This window comes from Panulirus ornatus, chromosome 30 (assembly GCF_036320965.1).
Source record: "Panulirus ornatus isolate Po-2019 chromosome 30, ASM3632096v1, whole genome shotgun sequence".
Taxonomy (NCBI): Eukaryota; Metazoa; Arthropoda; class Malacostraca; order Decapoda; family Palinuridae; genus Panulirus; species Panulirus ornatus.
In genome coordinates, this window is record NC_092253.1 from 385001 (window position 1) to 410459 (window position 25459).

Here is a 25459-nt window from a genome sequence, read left to right on the forward strand (position 1 = left end):
ATCCTTCCACCTCCAATTTGGTCTCCCTCTTCTCCTCGTTCCCTCCACCTCCGACACATATATCCTCTTGGTCAATCTTTCCTCACTCATTCTCTCCATGTGACCAAACCATTTCAAAACACCCTCTTCTGCTCTCTCAACCACGCTCTTTTTATTTCCACACATCTCTCTTACCCTTACGTTACTTACTCGATCAAACCACCTCACACCACACATTGTCCTCAAACATCTCATTTCCAGCACATCCATCCTCCTGCGCACAACTCTATCCATAGCCCACGCCTCGCAACCATAAAACATTGTTGGAACCACTATTCCTTCAAACATACCCATTTTTGCTTTCCGAGATAATGTTCTCGACTTCCACACATTCTTCAAGGCTCCCAGAATTTTCGCCCCCTCCCCCACACTATGAGCCACTTCCGCTTCCATGGTTCCATCCGCTGCCAGATCCACTCCCAGATATCTAAAACACTTCACTTCCTCCAGTTTTTCTCCATTTCAAACTCACCTCCCAATTGAATTGACCCTCAACCCTACTGTACCTAATAACCTTGCTCTTATTCACATTTACTCTTAACTTTCTTCTTTCACACACTCTACCAAACTCAGTCACCAGCTTCTGCAGTTTCTCACATGAATCAGCCACCAGCGCTGTATCATCAGCGAACAACAACTGACTCACTTCCCAAGCTCTCTCATCCCCAACAGACTTCATACTTGCCCCTCTTTCCAAAACTCTTGCATTCACCTCCCTAACATCCCCATCCATAAACAAATTAAACAACCATGGAGACATCACACACCCCTGCCGCAAACCTACATTCACTGAGAACCAATCACTTTCCTCTCTTCCTACACGTATACATGCCTTACATCCTCGATAAAAACTTTTCACTGCTTCTAACAACTTGCCTCCCACACCATATATTCTTAATACCTTCCACAGAGCATCTCTATCAACTCTCTCATATGCCTTCTCCAGATCCATAAATGCTACATACAAATCCATTTGCTTTTCTAAGTATTTCTCACATACATTCTTCAAAGCAAACACCTGATCCACACATCCTCTACCACTTCTGAAACCACACTGCTCTTCCCCAATCTGATGCTCTGTACATGCCTTCACCCTCTCAATCAATACCTTCCCATATAATTTGCCAGGAATACTCAACAAACTTATACCTCTGTAATTTGAGCACTCACTCTTATCCCCTTTGCCTTTGTGCAATGGCACTATGCAAGCATTCCGCCAATCCTCAGGCACCTCACCATGAGTCATACATACATTAAATAACCTTACCAACCAGTCAACAATACAGTCACCCCCTTTTTTTAAAAAATTCCACTGCAATACCATCCAAACCTGCTGCCTTGCCGGCTTTCATCTTCCGCAAAGCTTTTACTACCTCTTCTCTGTTTACCAACTCATTTTCCCTAACCCTCGCACTTTGCACACCACCTCGACCTAAACACCCTATATCTGCCACTCTATCATCAAACACATTCAACAAACCTTCAAAATACTCACTCCATCTCCTTCTCACATCACCACTACTTGTTATCACCTCCCCATTTGCGCCCTTCACTGAAGTTCCCATTTGCTCCCTTGTCTTACGCACTTTATTTACCTCCTTCCAGAACATCTTTTTATTATATATATATATATATATATATATATATATATATATATATATATATATATATATATATATATATATGAGTCCACGGGTAAAATGAAACACTAGTAAGTTCCCAAGTGCACTTTCGTGTAATAATCACATCATCAGGGGAGACACAAGCAAGAAATATAACAGTCAGTTGATATACAACGAAGAGACGTAGCTAGGACGCCATTTGGTAAACATGTGATTGTTCATATATATATATATATATATATATATATATATATATATATATATATATATATATATATATATATATATATATATATATATATATATATATATATATATATATATATATATATATATGGGGATAGGGGATTAAGAATACTTCCCACGTATTCCCTGCGTGCCGTAGAAGGCGACTAAAAGGGGAGGGAGAGGGAGGCTGGAAATCCTCCCCTCTCGTTTTTTTTCTAATTTTCCAAAAGAAGGAACAGAGGGGGCCAGGTGAGGATATTCCAAAAAAGGCCCAGTCCTCTGTTCTTAACGCTACCTCGCTAACGCGGGAAATGGCGAATAGTTTAAAAGAAAAGAAAGAATATATATATATATATATATATATATATATATATATATATATATATATATATATATATATATATCCCGGGGGATAGGGGAGAAAGCATACTTCCAACGCATTCCTCCCGTGTCGTAGAGGGCGACTAAAAGGGACAGGAGAGCGGGAGTGGAAACCCTCCCCTTCTTGTATTTTAACTTTCTGAAAGGGGAAACAGAAGAAGTCACGCGGGGAGTGCTCATCCTACTCGAAGGCTCAGATTGGGGTGTCTAAATGCGTGTGGATGTAACCAAGATGTGAAAAAAGGAGAGATAGGTAGTATGTTTCAGGAAAGGAACCTGGATGTTTTGGCTCTGTGTGAAACAAAGCTCAAGGGTAAAGGGGAGGAGTGGTTTGGGGACGTCTTGGGAGTAAAGTCAGCGGTTAGTGAGAGGACAAGAGCAAGGGAAGGAGTAGCACTACTCCTGAAACAGGAGTGGTGGGAGTATGTGATAGAGTGTAAAAAAGTAAACACTCACTCAGCTGCTCCCAAAACACTTGCCTCGCATGATCTTTCTTCTCATGCCCAGGTGCATACGCACCAATAATCACCCATCATATGCCTTCTCCAGAACCATAAATGCTACATACAAATCCATTTGCTTTTCTAAGTATTTCTCACATACATTCTTCAAAGCAAACACCTGATCCACATATCCTCTACCACTTCTGAAACCACACTGCTCTTCCCCAATCTGATGCTCTGTACATGCCTTCACCCTCTCAATCAATACCCTCCCATATAATTTACCAGGAATACTCAACAAACTTATACCTCTGAAATTTGAGCACTCACTCTTATCCCCTTTGCCTTTGTAAAATGGCACTATGCACACATTCCGCCAATCCTCAGGCACCTCACCATGAATCATACATACATTAGATAACCTTACCAACCAGTCAATAACACAGTCACCCCCTTTTTTAATAAATTCCACTGCAATACCATCCAAACCTGCTGCCTTGCCGGCTTTCATCCTCCGCAAAGCTTTTACTATATATATATATATATATATATATATATATATATATATATATATATATATATATATATATATATATATATATATATATATATATATATATATATATATATATATATTTATATATATATATATATATATATATATATATATATATATATATATATATATATATATATATATATATATATATATATTCGCCATCTCTCTCTCTCTCTCTCTCTCTCTCTCTCTCTCTCTCATATCATGCCTTAGGGTACCTCAGAGTCACAGATGCCTCTTCCTCCGCTGGTGTTTGATCTTGGAGGACACAGTACTCGAGTCTAGTCCTTCAGAGAGGGTAAGTCTTGTATGTTGTGTCCGCCGACTTCGCCCTTAGGGGCCTCTCTTACGAGGAGTGGCTACGAAAGCTGGTGTTTATGTAACGGAGGAGTGGGTACGTAAGCTGGTGTTTGTGTAACGGAGGAGTGGGTACGTAAGCTCGTGCTTTTGTAACGGAGGAGTGGGTACGTAAGCTGGTGTTTGTGTAACGGAGGAGTGGCTATCTAAAACGGTGTCGCTGTAACGGTGGTATGGCTATGAGAGCTGGTATTGTGACAAGGGAGGTGTGGCTTAGTAAACTGGTGTTACCGTAACCCATGAGTGGGTAAGTAAGCTGGTGTTACTGTAACAGATGAGTGGATAAATAAGCGGGTGTTACTGTAGCTGAGGTATGACTATGTTAGCTAGTGTTAACGGAGCAGGGTTGGCTTACTGTTATTGTTTTAGTTCCTCTTCACTTGTTCTGAAAATGAAACTAGTTTTCATTCCGTCAGCAATGAGAGTAACCTCCTTAAATTGGTGACGATCCAATGCAGAAGACTAAACGTATAGCACACCAAGTGGATATGTGTTACGAGAGGGAGGCATCTGGCAGTAGTAGTCCCGGCCTCTCCCACGACCTTTCCCTCTGTGTGAGACCATCCTCGTTTTCTCTTCACTATACCAACATTCGTGATCTCTAGTAAACTCTCCTCAGTTGAACACCATCTGTCTAATACCTATCCTAATATCTTCTCTCTGAGACACAGTTGTATAATGATTTTCTCACTAGTCCCTTTTTCATATCGAGTTATGACCTCCACTCACGATTCCTTCAAAGGTGGTGTTTGTGCTTATTCCAGCGTAAACACACGTGTTGCTCGCCTCAAGGACCTTGAGTCTCCAAACTTTGATGTCATATGGCTCAAAGCCTGTCTCCCTAGTAATACATTTGTCCTGTGTTTAGCCTATTGCTCTCCTAATTCTTCATATTTCATATCCTTCTTCAACTATCTAAACTCCTGCCATGAGACTGTAACATCCTCTTGCCCGCAAGCCTAGATCCTCCACCTCGTGTATTTCTCCATAGGGCAGGGTTGAATTTCTCCCATACGGATGGTGGATGGATCGAAGCCCTTACATTCTCGTTTCTCAATGATTTAGCGCAAATTATCTCCCACCTTACCCATTTACCTGACCACTGTGACCACTTCACTTATATTCTGGATTCGTTTTTCACCTCTAGTAGATACCGGCACCTGAACAAAGCTGACTGCAATAACTTACGTAACTTCTTTTCTGCCTCTCCTTAGGTAAATTATGCTTCTCTTGTGAGGTGATGCTTCTATCTCCGCCAAACGCATAACAGAGGTTATTTTTGCGGGAATGGAAGCATTCATCCCCTGTTTCTCCAAGACTACTTCTTTATCTAGTCCATTGTTCAACCGTTCCTGTTCTGAGGCTATTCTGACAAGAGATCAGGCATATCGAGCTTGGAAAAAATTTCCTTCCTCTGTCTCTCATTCAGCTTCTATCAGTGCCCATAATCGCTGCAAGCACGTTATCCGTGAGGCGAAGCGTTCCTTTATTCAAAGGAAATGCTATAACTTCTCCTCGTCATCCACTGATATGTCTCTCTAGTCTTTAGCTCAGGGCATCTCTAACAACTGCCACTCTACCTTTCCCTCACTTTCCCTTTCTGACGGTACTATAGATATCTCTCCCGTTGACAAAACAACTCTGGTTCACGTTCCTCCTCTGACTCCACCTTGGATGACTCTAACATTCCTTCACCCTCTGATGATCCTCTTACTAATTCTATGCCTCTTCCCGCAGTCTCTTTTTGAACTGTCCGAGAAGCGTTTCATTCTTTGGACTCAAGCAATGCTTCTGTTCCCGATGCCATCCATCCCCATATACTGAAAGAGCGTGCCTCTGAACTTGCACGTTCGCTTGCTCGTGTGTTCCGTTTCTGTTTAAAAATCAAAATTTTCCTTCTCTCTGATAATGAATTCATCTATAAGCTGTATTATGTGCGCAGATATCTCCTAAGTTGACTGGAGATTATGATAGTTCCTGTGGTGTTTGGTCTACCTCATTGAGTCTATGTTTTAGATTTTTCTATTCTTCCTGGCCTATGAGTACTCGAAAACTATCAGTTTTGTTATAATCAGATAACGAGATTTAATGTGAAACTTTAGGCAACCGTTTCGTAATTTCAATGAATTAGCATCCATTCATGTGCTGAGAATGAACTGAATAAGTGGATAAAAGTAAATTCACTGTTATCTCTACAATAGTTAACATAGTTTAGTTTGGAAATATTTCAACTGTCCAACAAAGAAACATCATGTTTGGAACTTCTATTTGCTCTTATAAAACGGAAATTTGGAATCTAGAATAATGAGTTTGTGAGCTTCATATCGGAAAGTGTTATGTGTGACATGGAGAGAAAGTCGTGTGTCTATGGGTTGAAAATCAGTAACCCACGTGTAAGTGTGGCAAATAGAAAAGACAGCAACCCGGGCCAAGAAGGGGAACTTGATAGCCACGGCAGTGATGGTTAAGTGCGCCGCCGCGCCATCTCCTTTCTTTCCAGTCCTTGAAAAACGAACATGTACATCACAACATGCTGTTGTTTATTACAGAATTCATTCCTATCATTATCCTACAGGTTCCACATACGTTATCACCAAACGAGTGATAACGTAAAGATACGTAGTTAAAAAATTGTGGTAAAGATGCATTTTCAGAGATATGCATATACATAACAATACGTTGTCGGATTTTCATCCACTTTCGTCTTCCTTAATTCATCTCATATAATACCTTGTACTTTGAGCACACTTCATCTTTTAACAGATATGCCTCTCATTGTTTCATGATTTCTATGAATCTATTTTTTTTCCTCTCTCTCTATCATTGTTAGCAAGATATTCCCAATTTCAGACAGTCTTTGCAGAGGGTTGTCTATATATTCTTTCCCTGTATCTATGATTTTTATTGACATCACAATAATCTGTTTTCCTAATGTCCTTAATCTGTTTTCTGTGGTAAAGTTTCTCACCCTTGTGCTCCAAACCTTTTGTTTTGCAATATATAAACTGATAGCGGATCTGCTATGTAAACCTCTCTCTCTCTCTCTCTCTCTCTCTCTCTCTCTCTCTCTCTCTCTCTCTCTCTCTCTCTCTCTCTCTCTCTCTCTCTCTCTCTCTCTCTCTCTCTATGTTCATTGTTCTCCATCATGACACAAATATCTGGTGGTCTTGATATTCCTCACTCCATCCAACAGTTCTCAGCATTCAGAATAATCAAAGACACAGCACTGCCGCCTCTGATGCAAATGATGACAACAAATAATAGCAACAGGAATGATGAATAGAGGAAGTCTCCGCAAACTGTCTCACAAGCCGCACTTGACTGACTTTTTCACAAGCCATACTTGACTGACCTCACAAACCAACCACACTTTACTGAGTATCTCTTAGTAATAAACTGTTGCCACGGAGCTCAAAAAGCAGAAGCCATTATTTTCATGCAACAAAACAGTTGAAAGCGATGTGTATAGCAAGTCTTCAAAAGTGTTGTTATGAAGATTCCCCGTTAGATGTCGGACTACCATTCTGTAGAAAGCCTTTAAAACTTGGTATTAAACCTGATTACAGGAAATTATGCAAATTCAGACGAAGAATCTTGAAAGTCGTTCTTCTGGGACGGTTCCAATAAATCTGAAATGGTAGACTGGGTAGATCTGGAAATCTGAAGTTATAAACTCGAGTTAATAACGCACCTCACTGGCCTTACTATTATTTTCCATGAAAACAAACGTATGTGTTTCTTACACGGAAACAAGTCTCCTTAAACAATTGTTCTGGAATGATGAACACAAGATTTACGAGTGCAGGTCATCATAATGAATATTCCAGAATGAAAAACATGTTTGTTCATGCATGTATATATTTCCTGTAAATCTTGTGGGAGTGCAAACACACGCCTTTCCCCTATATTTTAAGTCTAATATCAATATTGTAGCAGAGCAAACACATACTTCACTGCTGATGTTGTATCGACACGCGAGACACTTTAATTTCCCGAGGCATGATTGCCTTATACTGCGTCATCCCAACTTTCGTGGACGCTGCTGGACGCAGACACTTTAGGGACAATCCTTCATTTCATATAGAAGTGCAGCTTCTGGAAGTCTGACACTAACACTCAAAATTTCTGTAGCTTTTGAAATCATGGCGGTACAGTAGCGGCGATAAAACAAGAGTTCTTCTACCATCCGGAACTCTACCCCTCTGGCAATAAATTAACAAAGATGCAGCTATTGACTCGATATCAATGATGTAGCTCTGCAATCAGCTGCGACGTAACACTTACCGTAATAATACCAATAGTGAAGCTCTCGCAACACTAACAGCACAGCACATCTGACAACACAAACACACATGTGAAACGTCTGGGGTAAACCATGGAAAGTTTTGTGGGGCCTGGATGTGGAAAGGGAGCTGTGGTTTCGGCGCATTACACATGACAGCTAGAGACTGAGTGTGAACGAATGTGGCCTTTTTTGTCTGTTTTCCTGGCGCGACCTTGATGAAGCAAAGGGTAGCGATGCTGTTTCCTGTGGGACAGGGTAGCACCAGGAATGAATGAAGGCAAGCACCCCGAACAAATCACCCTATATCTGCTACTCTATCATCGAACATATTCAACAAACCTTCAAAATACTCACTCCATTTCTTTCTCACTTCATCAAGGTTCACCCTCCTGCATGTTCAGGCCCCGATCACACAAAATCTTTTTCACTCCATCTTTCCACCTCCAATTTGGTCTCCCTCTTCTCCTTGTTCGCTCCACCTCCGACACATATATCCTCTTGGTCAATCTTTCCTCACTCATCCTCTCCATGTGCCCAAACCACTTCAAAACACCCTCTTCTGCTCTCTCAACCACGCTCTTTTTATTTCCACACATCTCTCTTACCCTTACGTTACTCACTCGATCAAACCACCTCACAGCCACACATTGTCCTCAAACATCTCATTTCCAGCACATCCATCCTCCTGCGCACAACTCTATCCATAGCCCACGCCTCGCAACCATACAACATTGTTGGAACCACTATTCCTTCAAACATACCCATTTTTGCTTTCCGAGATAATGTTCTCGACTTCCACACATTCTTCAAGGCCCCCAGGATTTTCGCCCCCTCCCCCACCCTATGATCCACTTCCGCTTCCATGGTTCCATCCGCTGCCAGATCCACTCCCAGATATCTAAAACACTTCACTTCCTCCAGTTTTTCTCCATTCAAACTCACCTCCCAACTGACTTGACCCTCAACCCTACTGTACCTAATAACCTTGCTCTTATTCACATTTACTCTTAACTTTCTTCTTCCACACACTTTTCCAAACTCAGTCACCAGCTTCTGCAGTTTCTCACATGAATCAGCCACCAGCGCTGTATCATCAGCGAACAACAATTGACTCACTTCCCAAGCTCTCTCATCCCCAACAGACTTCATACTTGCCCCTCTTTCCAAAACTCTTGCATTTACCTCCCTAACAACCCCATCCATAAACAAATTAAACAACCATGGAGACATCACACACCCCTGCCGCAAACCTACATTCACTGAGAACCAATCACTTTCCTCTCTTCCTACACGTACACATGCCTTACATCCTCGATAAAAACTTTTCACTGCTTCTAACAACTTGCCTCCCACACCATATATTCTTAATACCTTCCACAGAGCATCTCTATCAACTCTATCATATGCCTTCTCCAGATCCATAAATGCTACATACAAATCCATTTGCTTTTCTAAGTATTTCTCACATACATTCTTCAAAGCAAACACCTGATCCACACATCCTCTACCACTTCTGAAACCACACTGCTCTTCCCCAATCTGATGCTCTGTACATGCCTTCACCCTCTCAATCAATACCCTCCCATATAATTTACCAAGAATACACAACAAACTTATACCTCTGTAATTTGAGCACTCACTCTTATCCCCTTTGCCTTTGTACAATGGCACTATGCACGCATTCCGCCAATCCTCAGGCACCTCACCATGAGTCATACATACATTAAATAACCTTACCAACCAGTCAACAATACAGTCACCCCCTTTTTTAATAAATTCCACTGCAATACCATCCAAGCCTGCTGCCTTGCCGGCTTTCATCTTCCGCAAAGCTTTTACTACCTCTTCTCTGTTTACCAAATCATTTTCCCTAACCCTCTCACTTTGCACACCACCTCGACCAAAACACCCTATATCTGCCACTCTATCATCAAACACATTCAACAAACCTTCAAAATACTCACTCCATCTCCTTCTCACATCACCACTACTTGTTATCACCTCCCCATTTGCGCCCTTCACACATGGCACATGGAGAGGATGAGTGAGGAAAGATTGACCAAGAGGATATATGTGTCGGAGGTGGAGGGAACAAGGAGAAGAGGGAGACCAAATTGGAGGTGGAAAGATGGAGTGAAAAAGATTTTGTGTGATCGGGGCCTGAACATGCAGGAGGGTGAAAGGAGGGCAAGGAATAGAGTGAATTGGAGCGATGTGGTATACCGGGGTTGACGTGCTGTCAGTGGATTGAAGCAGGGCATGTGAAGCGTCTGGGGTAAACCATGGAAAGCTGTGTAGGTATGTATATTTGCGTGTGTGGACGTATGTATATACATGTGTATGGGGGGGGGTTGGGCCATTTCTTTCGTCTGTTTCCTTGTGCTACCTCGCAAACGCGGGAGACAGCGACAAAGTATAAAAAAAAAAAGAAAAAAAAAAAAAAAAATATATATATATATATATATATATATATATATATATATATATATATATATATATATATATTTTTTTTTTTCTTTTTCTTTTTCAAACTATTCGCCATTTCCCGCGTTAGCGAGGTAGCGTGAAGAACAGAGGACTGGGCCTTTTTTGGAATATCCTCACCTGGCCCCCTCTGTTCCTTATTTTGGAAAATTAAAAAAAAAACGAGAGGGGAGGATTTCCAGCCCCCCGCTCCCTCCCCTTTTAGTCGACTTCTACGACACGCAGGGAATACGTGGGAAGTATTCTTAATCCCCTATCCCCAGGGATAATATATATATATATATATATGTATATATATATATATATATATATATATATATATATATATATATATATATATATATATATATATATATATATATATATATATATATATATATATATATATATATATATATATTTATATATATATATATATATATATATATATATATATATATATATATATATATATATATATATATATATATATATATATATATATATATATATATATATATATATATATATATATATATATATTTATATATATATATATATATATATATATATATATATATATATATATATATATATATATATATATATATATATATATATATATATATATATATATATATATATATATATATATGAGTGGGAGATGTATAAAAGAAAGAGACTGGAGGTCAAGAGAAAGGTGCGAGAGGTGAAAAAGAGGGCAAATGACAGTTGGGGTGAGAAAGTATCATTAAATTTTAGGTAGAATAAAAAGATGTTCTGGAAGGAGGTAAATAAAGTGCGTAAGACAAGGGAGAAAATGGGAACTTCAGTGAAGGGGGCTAATGGGGAGGTGATAACAAGTAGGGATGATGTGAGAAGGAGATGGAATGAGTATTTTGAAGGTTTGTTGAATGTGTTTTTATGATAGAGTGGCAGATATAGGGTGTTTTGGTCGAGGTGGTGTGCAAAGTGAGAGGGTTAGGGAAAATGATTTGGTAAACAGCGAAGAGGTATTAAAAGCTTTGCGGAAGATGAAAGCCGGCAAGGCAGCAGGTTTGGATGGTATTGCAGTGGCATTTATTAAAAAAGGGGGTGACTGTATTGTTGACTGGTTGGTAAGGTTATTTAATGTATGTATGACTCATGGTGAGGTGCCTGAGGATTGGCGGAATGCTTGCATAGTGCCATTGCACAAAGGCAAAGGGGATAAGAGTGAGTGCTCAAATTACAGAGGTATAAGTTTGTTGAGTATTCCTGGTAAATTGTATGGGAGGGTATTGATTGAGAGGGTGAAGACATGTACAGAGCATCAGATTGGGGAAGAGCAGTGTGGTTTCAGAAGTGGTAGAGGATGTGTGGATCAGGTGTTTGCTTTGAAGAATGTATGTGAGAAATACTTAGAAAAGCAAATGGATTTGTATGTAGCATTTATGGATCTGGAGAATGCATATGATAGAGTTGATAGAGATGATCTGTGGAAGGTACTTAGAATATATGGTGTGGGAGGCAACTTGTTAGAAGCAGTGAAAAGTTTTTATCGAGGATGTAAGGCATGTGTACGAGTAGGAAGAAAAGAAAGTGGTTGGTTCTCAGTGAATGTAGGTTTGCGGCAGGGGTGTGTGATGTCTCCATGGTTGTTTAATTTGTTTATGGATGGGGATGTTAGGGAGGTGAATGCAAGAGTTTTGGAAAGAGGGGCAAGTATGCAGATGAGAGAGCTTGAGAAGTGAGTCAGCTGTTGTTCGCTGATGATACAGCGCTGGTGGCTGATTCATGTGAGAAACTGCAGAAGCTGGTGAATGAGTTTGGTAATATATATATATATATATATATATATATATATATATATATATATATATATATATATATATATATATATATATATATATATATATATATATATATATATATATATATATATATATATATATATATATATATATATATATATATATATATATATATATATATATATATATATTCCTATGAGTCCACGAGGAAAATGAAACAATAAGTTCCCAAGTACTCTCTCGTGTAATAATCACATCATCAGGGGAGACACAAGAGAGAAATATAACAGTCATTTGATATACAACGAAGAGACGTAGCTAGGACGCCATCTGGGACGCCAATTGGAATGCAAGTGACTACACGAATGTAGGTCGGGTGCGTTCGAGTCTGGTAACAAGCGTACCATAAATTTATCATGTGTACAGGAAGGAGAACTGTTTACAAATTCTATCAACAATAAAGCTATCCCTTTACTTAACAATCAAATTACGGTAGAAAATGAAAGTTATGGTATGTCACCATTTTTAGATTGCATAATCCATAGGGATGGAAACAAGTTTTAGTTTAGCATATACAGAAAACCTACCAATGTAAGCTCATATATCCATTATTACTCAACTCAACATGACAGAGTTGAATTATAATAATTCCAGTCTATGTTCCTTAGGGCATTACGCGTTTGCAGTCCAGAGTTTATTGATGATGAATTTGAGAAGATATGTTCTATTGGATCTAAGTTAAAGTATCCTTGATCTTTCATTGATAAATCCCTTAAGTTGGAATACAGTGTCGTCAAAGAACTTTTCACTCTCACTGGAAGTTGCACAGCCTTAGGCAGCAGGAGTCTTTCGCCTTTAGAAAGAGGTTCTGAGCAACAATAGGCTGCTAATTATTGACGATGTTCACAGGCTGTTTTTGTAACAGTCTGTACGAACTCGTTTGATGCAGTTATGCTGGCGAAACACAATTTGGGGTGAATGATATCTTGTGTCAGGAGGTGATGGTGAAGAAGAAAGTGAGGATGCTTCATTCTCTGCTGTCTGAGGAGGCCAAGATGATAGGTAGAGTCGAGAGGATCTTTGCGTTAAACATCTCTTCATTTTAATGTAAGTGGGACCAGTGTAGGTCTTACATGCTATTTTATTCGTCTTTCCTCAAGTCCCGTTAGAGTATTAAATAAAGAGAAAGACCAACGACAGGGAGAGGTGAGTTTCAGAAGATTGCAAGCTGTAAAGATTTTCTTCTGTTTAGGTGAGGGAATTCAGATGCTCTGAGGAGACCAAGAATATAAAGATTACAAGCGGGATATTCAGTAAAGGCACAGTCATGTTTTTACCAGCTTGAATTTTCTTTCAATTGTTTGGAGAAACCTGGTGAAATAGACAACCTGAAAGGGGCTAAATTCAATTAGGATGGTAGACAAGTGAAATATGGCTGATAACAATGTTTATGATTATAACCATGGGCTTGGTTTGGTTGATTATTCTGTTGTTGTGTTGATCCAGCACTGGTGAATGGTGAGAGTAATTCTGGTGAATAATATGGCACTGTACCAGTGATACAACCATCAACACACTGCCATGTAGCTGGAAGCGCATGGATCCTATCTTTGTGAACTATTGTATACAACAGATGACTTGAATATGGATTTAACCCATGAAAACTTATAATATGACTGTGCTCAGTCTAGAAAACTTCAGATAATGGAATAAGACTTCTCTGTCGCCCATTTTTGATGGCCTTGTTCATCATCTTGTAGCTGAATAAGTCAAAAGCATTGGTGAACTCAACGAAGGTGAGAGCTACAGATATTTTGTTACTTTGAGTTGTGATACATAAAGTCAAAGAAAGTGACTAATTTTTGACTGTCTATGGAGCTTCCAGTGTCAGCATCAACCCACCTAATCAAAGTTTTAACATAGCATACTGAAGATCCTAATGATATCAAGAAACAGTAACTCTCTGAGAAGAGGTGGGCTTGTTAACATTAGTACCGTGGAATCATACAAAGTCCTCCAGTCAAGGGGATTTTGATTGCTGGCGAGAAGCAATGATGATGGAGCAGAGGATTTCATGGGTAAGTCAACAGATGCAGTGGTGTGCTTTACTTCGAGGCTGTATAGCAGTCAGATTTCAAATGTTTCCATCTAGTCTTGGGGTAAAGGTGTAGAAGATAGGCTGGGAGTCGGGAGATATCAAAGTAGAAGTTTCTGAGAGAGGAGACAAATCTATCGTCATTAAGGTCAGCTGCCTTATCACTTTAGAGGAAAAGGGGAGCCTTTGCTTGTTCAGTCAAGGCAAGTTCCCAGTTCCTCTATCACAGGATTATATTGGACTTTTTTATTTCTTTGAGTCGTGGGCTTGGTAGCAGCTTTGGAGTTGCAGGAGACCTTGGATAAGGGGTCTTGGGGTTATGTCCTCATAAATATATATCCTAGATATGCATCTCTCGTAACCTTTATATTTCATTGTCTTTAGGTTAACGCTGCTGTTGTCCTGCGCCATGAACTTCAAGTCCTACCCTCATGACACACAACAGTGCGCTATGAAGATAGAGAGCCGTGAGTGGAATGAAGAAAATTCTCTTTTTTGTAGTTTCATTTCTTATGATATCTATATCAATGTTTTCAGTCCCATAACAGCCCTACGGTACCTCTAATGGTGTAGTAGATGTCATCATTTGCTTCTCTTTCTTTTGTGATAGTGCCATTGTTTTTATCATGCAATATGTTCGTCTCGATGACACAGTATGGTCTACCAGGTGTAAGACCATAAAGTCAGGCTTACTTTTATAATAGTTCATAATTCAAACTTTCTTGCCTAATGATTTTTCTGTAGTTTTAAGTTAGTCGCGCTTCAGGAACTGAAAAAAGAGTCACAAATTTCCTTACGTTTCTTTCATTTTCTTTGTCATAATATTAGTATCATTATTATCATTATCTTCATATTTCATATCTCTGTATCACAAGAACAATATCATTCATTTTCGCAACACGGTTTCATGACGTGAAAACTAAATCGTGCGTAGGAATTAACCTTGACAGAGATCGCTCTTCTTACTTGCAAATGAAATGCATTGACTTCATATTTCTTTTATCTATCCAACTCTCAAAATTTATTAACACCCGTCGGGATAGTTACTTCCTAATTTTCTCGGAATTCTGATTTGAACCTGAAGACAAAATAAGTTCCTCCACCAGTAATGATGTGTGTTGCATCAAAATGTTGTTTTGCTTTTCAATGCGTCCAAAACAGTGTTGCCTCTTACCTTATGCTATTCATGGATTTATATTCATACATCTTATCACGTCCACCATTATCTCTTAATTATCATCACTATAATGATACCCTGTGTCTGTTGAAAATAATCATAAAACACTTTCCTTTTTTGATATAACTAATTGCCACTAACGTTGCCTAAATATTTGATATACCTGCAGTCACCCATGTATCACTGTTATCTCTTTAATGGTTCTTATAATCCTCCTCCTCGTGTTTATCCTTCCCCTGTGCCAGTCTCACACACGACGGATGACCTCATCTTCGTATGGGATCCGCTGGTACCTCTTGAGGTTGACGACAGGATCGAGCTGCCCCAACTCGACCTCGTCTCCAATGAAACTGGCGACTGCACGCAGGTTTATTCTACAGGTGAGCCTGCAGTCCAGTATTCAGACCCAAGTTACTACGGTCTGTAGCTGAATGTCTTAGAGAACAGCTTCCTGCGTGTAATCACTTCAGATGGATGAATTTATGAAGAACATGAAAAATAGATATGACTTAGTTCTCAGGAAAACCATTCTCTTATGGATTCAATTGAAATGTGATCATCTAATATTGTTTTAGAGGTCAGACTGCTCTCTGATTGGTGCAGTGACCTGATATTACTTCCAAATTCTCCTGCTGCTGGTGGTTAAATTTTTCTTACTGGCGCTAGGGAAGATTTTCTTCTTTTATTGCATATACTTAAAACGTAGTTTTTTTTTTTTTGTCTCTTTCGTTCACATCCATTAACTATTTTGTTGTTTCGTAAATAAACACCAATGGAAGACGTAGCTGTGTTGTATCATCAAGCCACAGAAGATTTCACTGTCATAAAGTCACGATAATGAAGACTTTGCTGTGTTGTAGTAAATATGTCGGTGTTTAGTAAAGCCACTTTAATATAAAGATTTGTCAAACTAAAATCATTGGACACATTCCCATTACCACCTTCTCTGACTTTAATCTTCTCAAATAATATTGATCCATTCTAACTCATGGGCCACTTTCACTTAGTAGCTTACTTTTTTCTTTTTAAGTCCCAACACATGAAATATGCATGACTGTTAACGTACTGTCTTGTTTTCAGTTGCTGTAAAATGAATGTGATAAAGTGGCGCGGTGTTCCCATATTAATGTGGTAAGAGAAGGAGTTTATAACAAAATACATGACCAAAGTCTCCATTATTCTTTTCATTTTATCTGACGAACTTCTGTAAGTAGCATAGCTGCGCCCTGTAAGATAAGATAAGATAAGATACTTTATTCGTCAAATTGTTATACAAAAAGTAATACAAAATGAAATTCGTTTTGGCTTTAGAGCTCCTTAGTAGTTGTAAAAAAAAAAACAGTAAAATATTAACAAGAAATATTGCATAGGTTATTTCATATAAAATGTTACTTTGCTATTGTGTACATGCGATATCAGCTTGTCACCATCCCTATCATGAACCATCACCTACAGTTATCATGAAACTTAAAGCTAGAAGTTATAGTGATGATAGATGATTGAAAAGATGATTGATGATTGAATGTAACTGTTGTAAGATAAATGAAATAGTTTCCCCGAGGCCTCATTGCTTACTCCCCGAATTTATCAGTTCATCTCGTTCTCTTTGGATGATCATACGGTATTTCCAAGTAGTTCTTGCATTACATAATGATAAAGGCTGGGTTCCTCAGGATAAGTGTACTTTTATCTTTTGGAGCTTCAACTAGAATTCCAGAGCGTGAGCCTAATGGTTCTCCCGCTTGGGTGATTCATGACGACACAGAATTCTTATCTGAAAGAACGTTGAAATCGGCACCTAATGCTACGACTATATTTTTTTGAAAGACGTTCCTGCGACCGTAACATATAGGAACAAGGTTGATGGTTATCTAGGTCAAGAGTCAGCACGCCTTATTAAACGAAATACATTCGACATAAATTCCACTTACTATGCGTGTAAGGTTTACTGATCTCTGTTATTAAGTCATAATTATTACTTGTTTGCGACGATCAGGGCTTTCGTTTTTCGTATTCTTTCGTTTAACATATCCGCTTTAACGTACATTTCCTCGATGGTCTCTTCCTTTCTCATCTTTCTCGTCTATTTCTGCTTCTCCTTCTCTTAAGTCATGATATTGGGGAATCGTATACATACAGTTAGTATGCAATAATCTGTCTAGAATGATATTTGGATCTTTTTAGATTTCTTCATGCGACATCGATAAAATATTCTTTAAATGATAGGCAGAAACATCCAGCCTTATATATATATATATATATATATATATATATATATATATATATATATATATATATATATATATATATATATATATATATATATATATATATATATATATATATATATATTCCGAATATTCATGAATGGTCACAGCACATTTTGTATACTCGATAATCGTATAAAGATGAATTTAGGAAGGACCACAGTCCAGCATCACGGGAGAAGAGATATAACACTCGTTAACTTTGTAGGCTTATTCCTATTACTGATGTGCTTTATAAAAGTATATTTTGAATATCTTTCAAGAAATATCTGCTTTTGTAACTTATTTCATTCTTTTTTATTGTCGCATATAAGCATCCTAAATGAGTGATAATATAAGTTTTTCTTTTTTTCATTTCTTGAAGCTGTTAAAACTTTACCATCTTTCCACTGAATATGATATAATTTCAAACTTTTTATCATACTTTGTCGTTATGATTTACGTCTTGATAAAGAAAATTTGAGATAATATTGTCACAATATGACTCCATTACTTTTTAGGTAAGATTGAAGGAATGACTCATTGATTATCAAAACCTGGTAAAGAGATCTAGTCATGAGTCATGAGAATTTCTTACAGTCTTCTGCGTACCTGATACGCCGTCCTCTCGGCCTTGTCTTTCTTGCAGGAAACTTCACATGTCTCGAGGTGGTGTTCACCTTCAAGAGGCGCCTGGGCTACTATTTGTTCCACACCTACATCCCGACCTGCCTCATTGTGATCATGTCTTGGATCAGCTTTTGGATCAAACCCGAGGCGGTGCCGGCTCGGGTCACCCTTGGGGTGACCTCACTCCTTACCCTCTCGACCCAGCACGCCAATTCCCAGAAATCCCTTCCGCCCGTCTCTTATATCAAGGTCAGGCCCAGGGCTTGCCTGTTCTAAGAAAAAAGACCCTCCCATAAAGAGGGAAGGTCGGGTCTAATGGGGAGGGAGGTAGTCTACTAAGAAATGATGGTAATTACATAAGAATATGTTGGTTACATTAGAATGGAATGTTTGACATACAGGAGGGGAAGTTGGTTGCGTTAAAAGAAAAGTACATTGGGTATATTCGTAGAGGATGCTGGTTAAATTAGATGAAAACAGGAAAGGATGTTGGCTATTCTGTAAGTGGATGCTTGTTTCATTTGAACTACTTTGCTTCGAGTCTTGAACATCTTATCATAACAAATATGAATCTTTCTACACCTGTAATCGAAGGGGATGTTATTATGTACCTGAGAAGGATGTAGGATCTACAAGATACAAATCTCTCTCTCTCTCTCCTCTCTCTCTCTCTCTCTCTCTCTCTCTCTCTCTCTCTCTCTCTCTCTCTCTCTCTCTCTCTCTCTCTCTCTCTCTCTCTCTCTCTCTCTCTCTCTCTCTCTCTCTCTCTCTCTCTGTGTATTAGGTGGCAGGCAGCCACTATCCAGGGATGTATATTTCCGGCACTACTCGTCTGGGTATCGGAAAGAGAGACAGCTGCTCAGCGAGCCAGCGCTGCAGTGGCTGCTAAGTGTCTCTCCTTTGACTCAGGTAGTTTTCTTCTTTCTACCTCGCCTGCCCTTGAGTTACTGGCTATCACTCTGTAAACATACAATCTCTTTATCTCACACATAACACTTAACAACACGTAAATCACCTTAAAAATTCTTCGTAACTACGTTTTCCTGCTGTGAGAGCTATGCTCCAGTCTTACCTTTTGACACAATCTCGTGGTAAGAACCTGTAAGTGCTCTCTCTCTCTCTCTCTCTCTCTCTCTCTCTCTCTCTCTCTCTCTCTCTCTCTCTCTCTCTCTCTCTCTCTCTCTCTCTCTCTCTCTCTGTTTTTCCTTTTATAGGCCAGGACTGACATAACATATCTATTCAGAAAAATAAGGTTATGGTTGTCATAGACAACCTGTGGTTGTAAATTGCCAATCATGCTATTTATGCACATGATGGCATTAACCCAGCATTCACATATAAACCGACTAAATAACGCTCTATTATTATCGTAGTATGATCAATCTTCATCTTTTTGCTTTTTGCATCAAATATTTCATATTTTTCCTCTTGTTTATTGCATCATAAAGAAAACTTTGTCTGCTGATATAATTCGAAAAGAGAATATTTTCTATAAAATATGATTGTATTTATTATTCAATGTATGACACTTCTGAACATTCAGGAGAAAATAGTTTAATCTCTCTTCTCATGTTTCGTATATCAATGTACATTTCTTGTGTTCTTGACGCTGAAATTCTGCTTTCACTGTTTGTATCAAAGTGCCTGTATTATATTCATGACAACATCACTAGATATTTGTTGTACTGTCATCAAACCACTCAAGCTGCTTAGAAATACACTACTGCTGGTGTCAACTAATCTTGGAGGGGATTAATGTTGGTGTAAACTGGTGATGGGAGGAGATATGGTAAGGAATGCTGTTGGCGTAAACTGATGTACAGGAAGACGAATATTACCGTAAACTAATGACAAGGAGGACTGATCCTGGTGTAAACAGATCATACCGAGGATTATCGTTAGTTTATACTAGTTTATGTGCCTAGTTTATGTGTTACGGTAGACTATCAGTGAAAATTTATTTTCATTCTACATTTTCCCAGTGAAGTGTTCTCTGCCCGTGCAGGCTATCGACATGTTCATGTCGTCGTGCACGGTGTTCGTCTTCCTGTCGTTGATGGAGTACGCCATGGTAAACATCATCCTGGGCGACATGGTGGACCACAAGCCGCAAGACGACAACCTCGTGCGTCGCATCACCCGCAGGTTTACTATGCGCAGGCCACGCACCCCAAACAGCCGCAGGAGGGTGAGTGAGGCGACCGGCCAACGAAGGAAAGATGTTTGTGGGATAGGTTAAGAGAGGGGAAAGGGATGGATGATGGAATGGCAGAAATTAGAATTTTAGAAAATAATGGATGTTAGAGGAGAAGTGGAAGGTCACGAAAAAGGAGGGTGGTAGACGGGAAAAAGGGAGTGAAGAAAGGAAAGAGGGTGGTATGGTTAGGCAAGAGAGTAAGGTAAGGACGGATGGCTGGTAAGTGCACAAATGACTAAGGAACCCTGGCTTATCTATCCATTAATTTTCTTGCTCTATTCTTCCTTTTATCCGATACTTTTATTGTTCTAATGCTTACCACTTTTCACCACCCGTCCAACAAATCCCTCATTACACCTGAAAGGACTAGATTTGTTTATGTTCATACCTTAACAAATATTTCTGTTCCATTTACCATAATTGAATATTTCTGCGCTCCATGTCTGACCTCTTATGTTAGGGAAATATACATTTGACTGAACCAACTTTCTTCGTCACGTAACTGACTAAGCGATTTCACTCAGCCTTATTGCATCCATCCATTGTTCTATACATGTGTGTGGATGTTCTCCTTATACTTTACTGAACATGGGCCATATTCATTGTGAAAGTGTGTGGTCTTAGAATTATCTTTAACACCCAAAGGTGTTAAGAATTTTTCGGTTGGTGGATGTAGCTCGCGTTGACGGCCTTAACGACCATGGCAGTTGATAGGTCCGAAGCCCAAACAAGCAACCAACCAACCTTGACTGAACCATCTCAAAACACTACACAACTTAGACGTGAATGAATTTGACAAATGAGACCCATCTCATTAAGTTAACTTTGTTTCCTATTTACCTGAGTAAAAGAAAAATCACCCTAGGAGTGACTGAAGAGGGATAAATGCCTGTTGCACTTTCGTAGAGCAACTAATCACTCCTATTATTAACAAGACCACTCAGTCAAATCCATTCACACTTCACTGGGATAGCAAAGTCCCTGGACCACCAAAAGTCTCAATGACACTTGACAACATTGACTTTGCTACGATTTTGATTGGTTCAGCTAACTTTTCCCTGCCCTTGGACAAATCAACCCCTCCCCTAGACCTGACTCTCAGTAACCAAAAGCTTCCTTATCTCTGTATTGCTCCAGAACGGCGGCGACGTGAGCCTCCAGGAGGCTGAGAACGGGGGCTTCCGGGATCCAGAAGGAGAGCCCAGGATCATTCCGACAGGACCTCCACACCAACACGCCCATCACCAGCACCCCCACCACGCCCCTGCCCCACCTGCGTCCTCCCTAGGAATGCACTCCAAGTATGGTTCGACGCCCAACCTGCCCCGTTCTCTTGCGGCAGAGATGAAGGAGTCCAGAGAGAAAGCCATCCTGGTTGACAGGTTTTCCAGAGTCGCCTTCCCAGTTAGTTTTACCATCCTCAACCTTCTCTACTGGGCTGTATATTTTGAATGGTAACTGTCACATCCTCGTTGACGCTTTCCAAACATCTGGACATCCCTGTACTTCGTACCCAAGATATCCCAAGATGTAAGGCTTCGAAAGTTAAACCCTGGATCCCCAGGAATCTATGGTATTAAGCTCATATTCAGGAATATACTCTTTGAATCTTATTTTCTTGAACTTATTCCTTTAGATCTAGACTGGGCGTTCGAGTCCTAAGATATCAAGCCCAGGTCATCACACTCAGTCAACTAGTACGAGGAAATCATTCAAAAGATGTTAATCATCCTTGAAATATCATTATGGATTTGAATCCACATATCAGCAGCGATAAGACAGATTCCGATATTGAACGTGGTCTTCATTTCATTTACTTATATCAGAGTTGTTACACCTTAGGGAGATTTACACTATTTGTACCTGCATGATAACTAGTTAGCTACTTCACCGATACTTATCCATACGAAGTTAATTGCCCGGAATGTTGTGGGCAGGACCTAAACACTTGCAAAGTGCAGCGTGGCGTTCATGACAGTGATCATCATCACCACTGAACATTTTATCATCAGACAACGCAGAAATTCTCCTTTTTCTGACCATCTGGAGTTCTTCAATATTCATCCAAAAGCTCATCCTCCTCATATTACTTTTCAACAAACTCTCCCAGCCTTTTGCTGCCCACTCTTCTTCCACTCACTTTTATTCATGTTATCATATGGTAACTAGTATGCACACTTTAAAGAGAAAAGTTTATAACAGTGATATGCTTCTGATTCTGGCGTGATAAAGAAGGAAACAATACTATATTACATTTTAGTTTAAGTCAGATCAATCAGTCTACCAACAGAGTCTGTAGTTACTATGAATCCGGGACTAGATCAGAATTCATAGAGTGGGTCATTGCTCTCTGGAACCATACAGCATATCTTGACATTGGTCAAGTATTTCACTTTACCAATTCAACGTTTAAAAGTGTGATAAGTTCCATGTAAGTAGCCAAGATAGCGCGTGCTAGCGGCTGTAAGTTTAAGATCGCACTATGTGGTAAAATACATACAAAGCGATTATCTCTACAAGCTATTAATGGATCGTTAAGATCAACTGCCTCTCTAAGTCATGTTAAAGGTTTTGCATACATTTACTCTTTAAGCCAGAAATCACAAATGATTTAGTCAAAAAAAGGAGGGGATTATATCATTAATGACGATGATAATTCACTAATAATAACGATAATGATGATAATAACAATAATAATGATAATAATAATAATGATAATGATAATAATAATAACAATGATAATAGCAATGATAATGATAATGATAATGAATATAATAGTAACAAAAAATAGTGATAATAACAATAATGATAATGATATTGATAATAGTAATAATAATAATGATAATAATGATGATAATGATTAATATGATAGTAATAAGAGTGATAATTATAACAATTAATGATAATGATATAATAATAATAATGATAATAATAATGATACTAATACTAATAATAATAATAATATTAATAATAATAATAATAATAATAATAATGATAATTATTATCATAGTAATTATAATCATAATAGTAATAATGAAAATGATAGTAATAATGATAATGATACTGTAAAGAAAAATGATATTTATGCGCTTCGGAAATGAAATCATAGAAGAAATCGTTCTTAGCAAGTTTAATTCTAGAGAGATGACAATTTGGACAAGAGATCCAATCAGTATACACCCTTCAGGACTTAATACACACCAGCTCCACCAAGGTAGAAAAGAAAATCTGTTCCTGAATTCGGGGCGATGAGGTTGTTTATTGGTCGACGTCTGACCAGGTATACTCCACCCAGGTATACTCCAGCTCAGGTATACTCCACCCAGTTTACTTAGGACTGGCTACATTCCTCCTATTTTGCCCCTCTATATAACACCCCATGACTTAACGAATACTGAAGCAAATCCTGATGAAAGTTTTATACACAAACATGATAATCACATTACAATATACAGAAGGAAACAATATATATTCATATATATATATATTCATATATATATATATATATAAATATATATATATATATATATATATATATATATATATATATATATATATATATATATATATATATATATATATATATATATATTTATATATATATATATATATATATATAAGAGTGAATGTTGGGGTGAAGAGGGTGGTGAGAGTAAGTGAGCTTGGGAAGGAGACTTGTGTGAGGAAGTACCAGGAGAGACTGAGTACAGAATGGAAAAAGGTGAGAACAATGGAAGTAAGGGGAGTGGGGGAGGAATGGGATGTATTTAGGGAATCAGTGATGGATTGCGCAAAAGATGCTTGTAGCATGAGAAGAGTGGGAGGTGGGTTGATTAGAAAGGGTAGTGAGTGGTGGGATGAAGTAAGATTATTAGTGAAAGAGAAGAGAGAGGCATTTGGACGATTTTTGCAGTGAAAAAATGCAATTGAGTGGGAGATGTATAAAAGAAAGAGACAGGAGGTCAAGAGAAAGGTGTAAGAGGTGAAAAAGAGGGCAAATGAGAGTTGGGGTGAGAGAGTACCATTAAATTTTAGGGAGAATAAAAAGATGTTCTGGAAGGAGGTAAATAAAGTGCGTAAGACAAGGGAGCAAATGGGAACTTCAGTTAAGGGCGCAAATGTGGAGGTGATAACAAGTAGTGGTGATGTGAGAAGGAGATGGAGTGAGTATTTTGAAGGTTTGTTGAATGTGTTTGATGATAGAGTGGCAGATATAGGGTGTTTTGGTCGAGGTGGTGTGCAAAGTGAGAGGGTTAGGGAAAATGATTTGGTAAACAGAGAAGAGGTAGTAAAAGCTTTGCGGAAGATGAAAGCCGGCAAGGCAGCAGGTTTGGAGGGTATTGCAGTGGAATTTATTGAAAAAGTGGGTGACTGTATTATTGACTGGTTGGTAAGGTTATTTAATGTATGTATGACTCATGGTGAGGTGCCTGAGGATTGGCGGAATGCGTGCATAGTGCCATTGTACAAAGGCAAAGGGGATAAGAGTGAGTGCTCAAATTACAGAGGTATAAGTCTGAGTATTCCTGGTAAATCATATGGGAGGGTATTGATTGAGAGGGTGAAGGCATGTACAGAGCATCAGATTGGGGAAGAGCAGTGTGGTTTCAGAAGTGGTAGAGGATGTGTGGATCAGGTGTTTGCTTTGAAGAATGTATGTGAGAAATACTTAGAAAAGCAAATGGATTTGTATGTAGCATTTATGGATCTGGAGAAGGCATACGATAGAGTTGATAGAGATGCTCTGTGGAAGGTATTAAGAATATATGGTGTGGGAGGCAAGTTGTTAGAAGCAGTGAAAAGTTTTTATCGAGTATGTAAGGCATGTGTACGTGTAGGAAGAGAGGAAAGTGATTGGTTCTCAGTGAATGTAGGTTTGCGTCAGGGGTGTGTGATGTCTCCATGGTTGTTTAATTTGTTTATGGATGGGGTTGTTAGGGAGGT

General features: G+C 38.8%; 1 protein-coding gene across 2 annotated transcripts in view; it reads left to right on the plus strand.

Moving 5' to 3' along the window:
• The window catches only part of LOC139758549 (glycine receptor subunit alpha-2-like), a 163331-nt gene extending 140150 nt beyond the window's left edge, over nt 1–23181 (plus strand). For both annotated transcript variants that reach the window (XM_071680069.1, XM_071680070.1), the window contains exons 7-11: nt 14650–14732; nt 15688–15822; nt 18338–18567; nt 20324–20506; nt 21653–23181. In XM_071680069.1, coding sequence (XP_071536170.1) covers nt 14650–14732; nt 15688–15822; nt 18338–18567; nt 20324–20506; nt 21653–21973 — 952 coding nt within the window. In that variant the 3' untranslated portion in view covers nt 21974–23181. The remainder of the gene's footprint in view (nt 1–14649; nt 14733–15687; nt 15823–18337; nt 18568–20323; nt 20507–21652) is intronic.
• Nucleotides 23182–25459: the final 2278 nt, after the last annotated feature.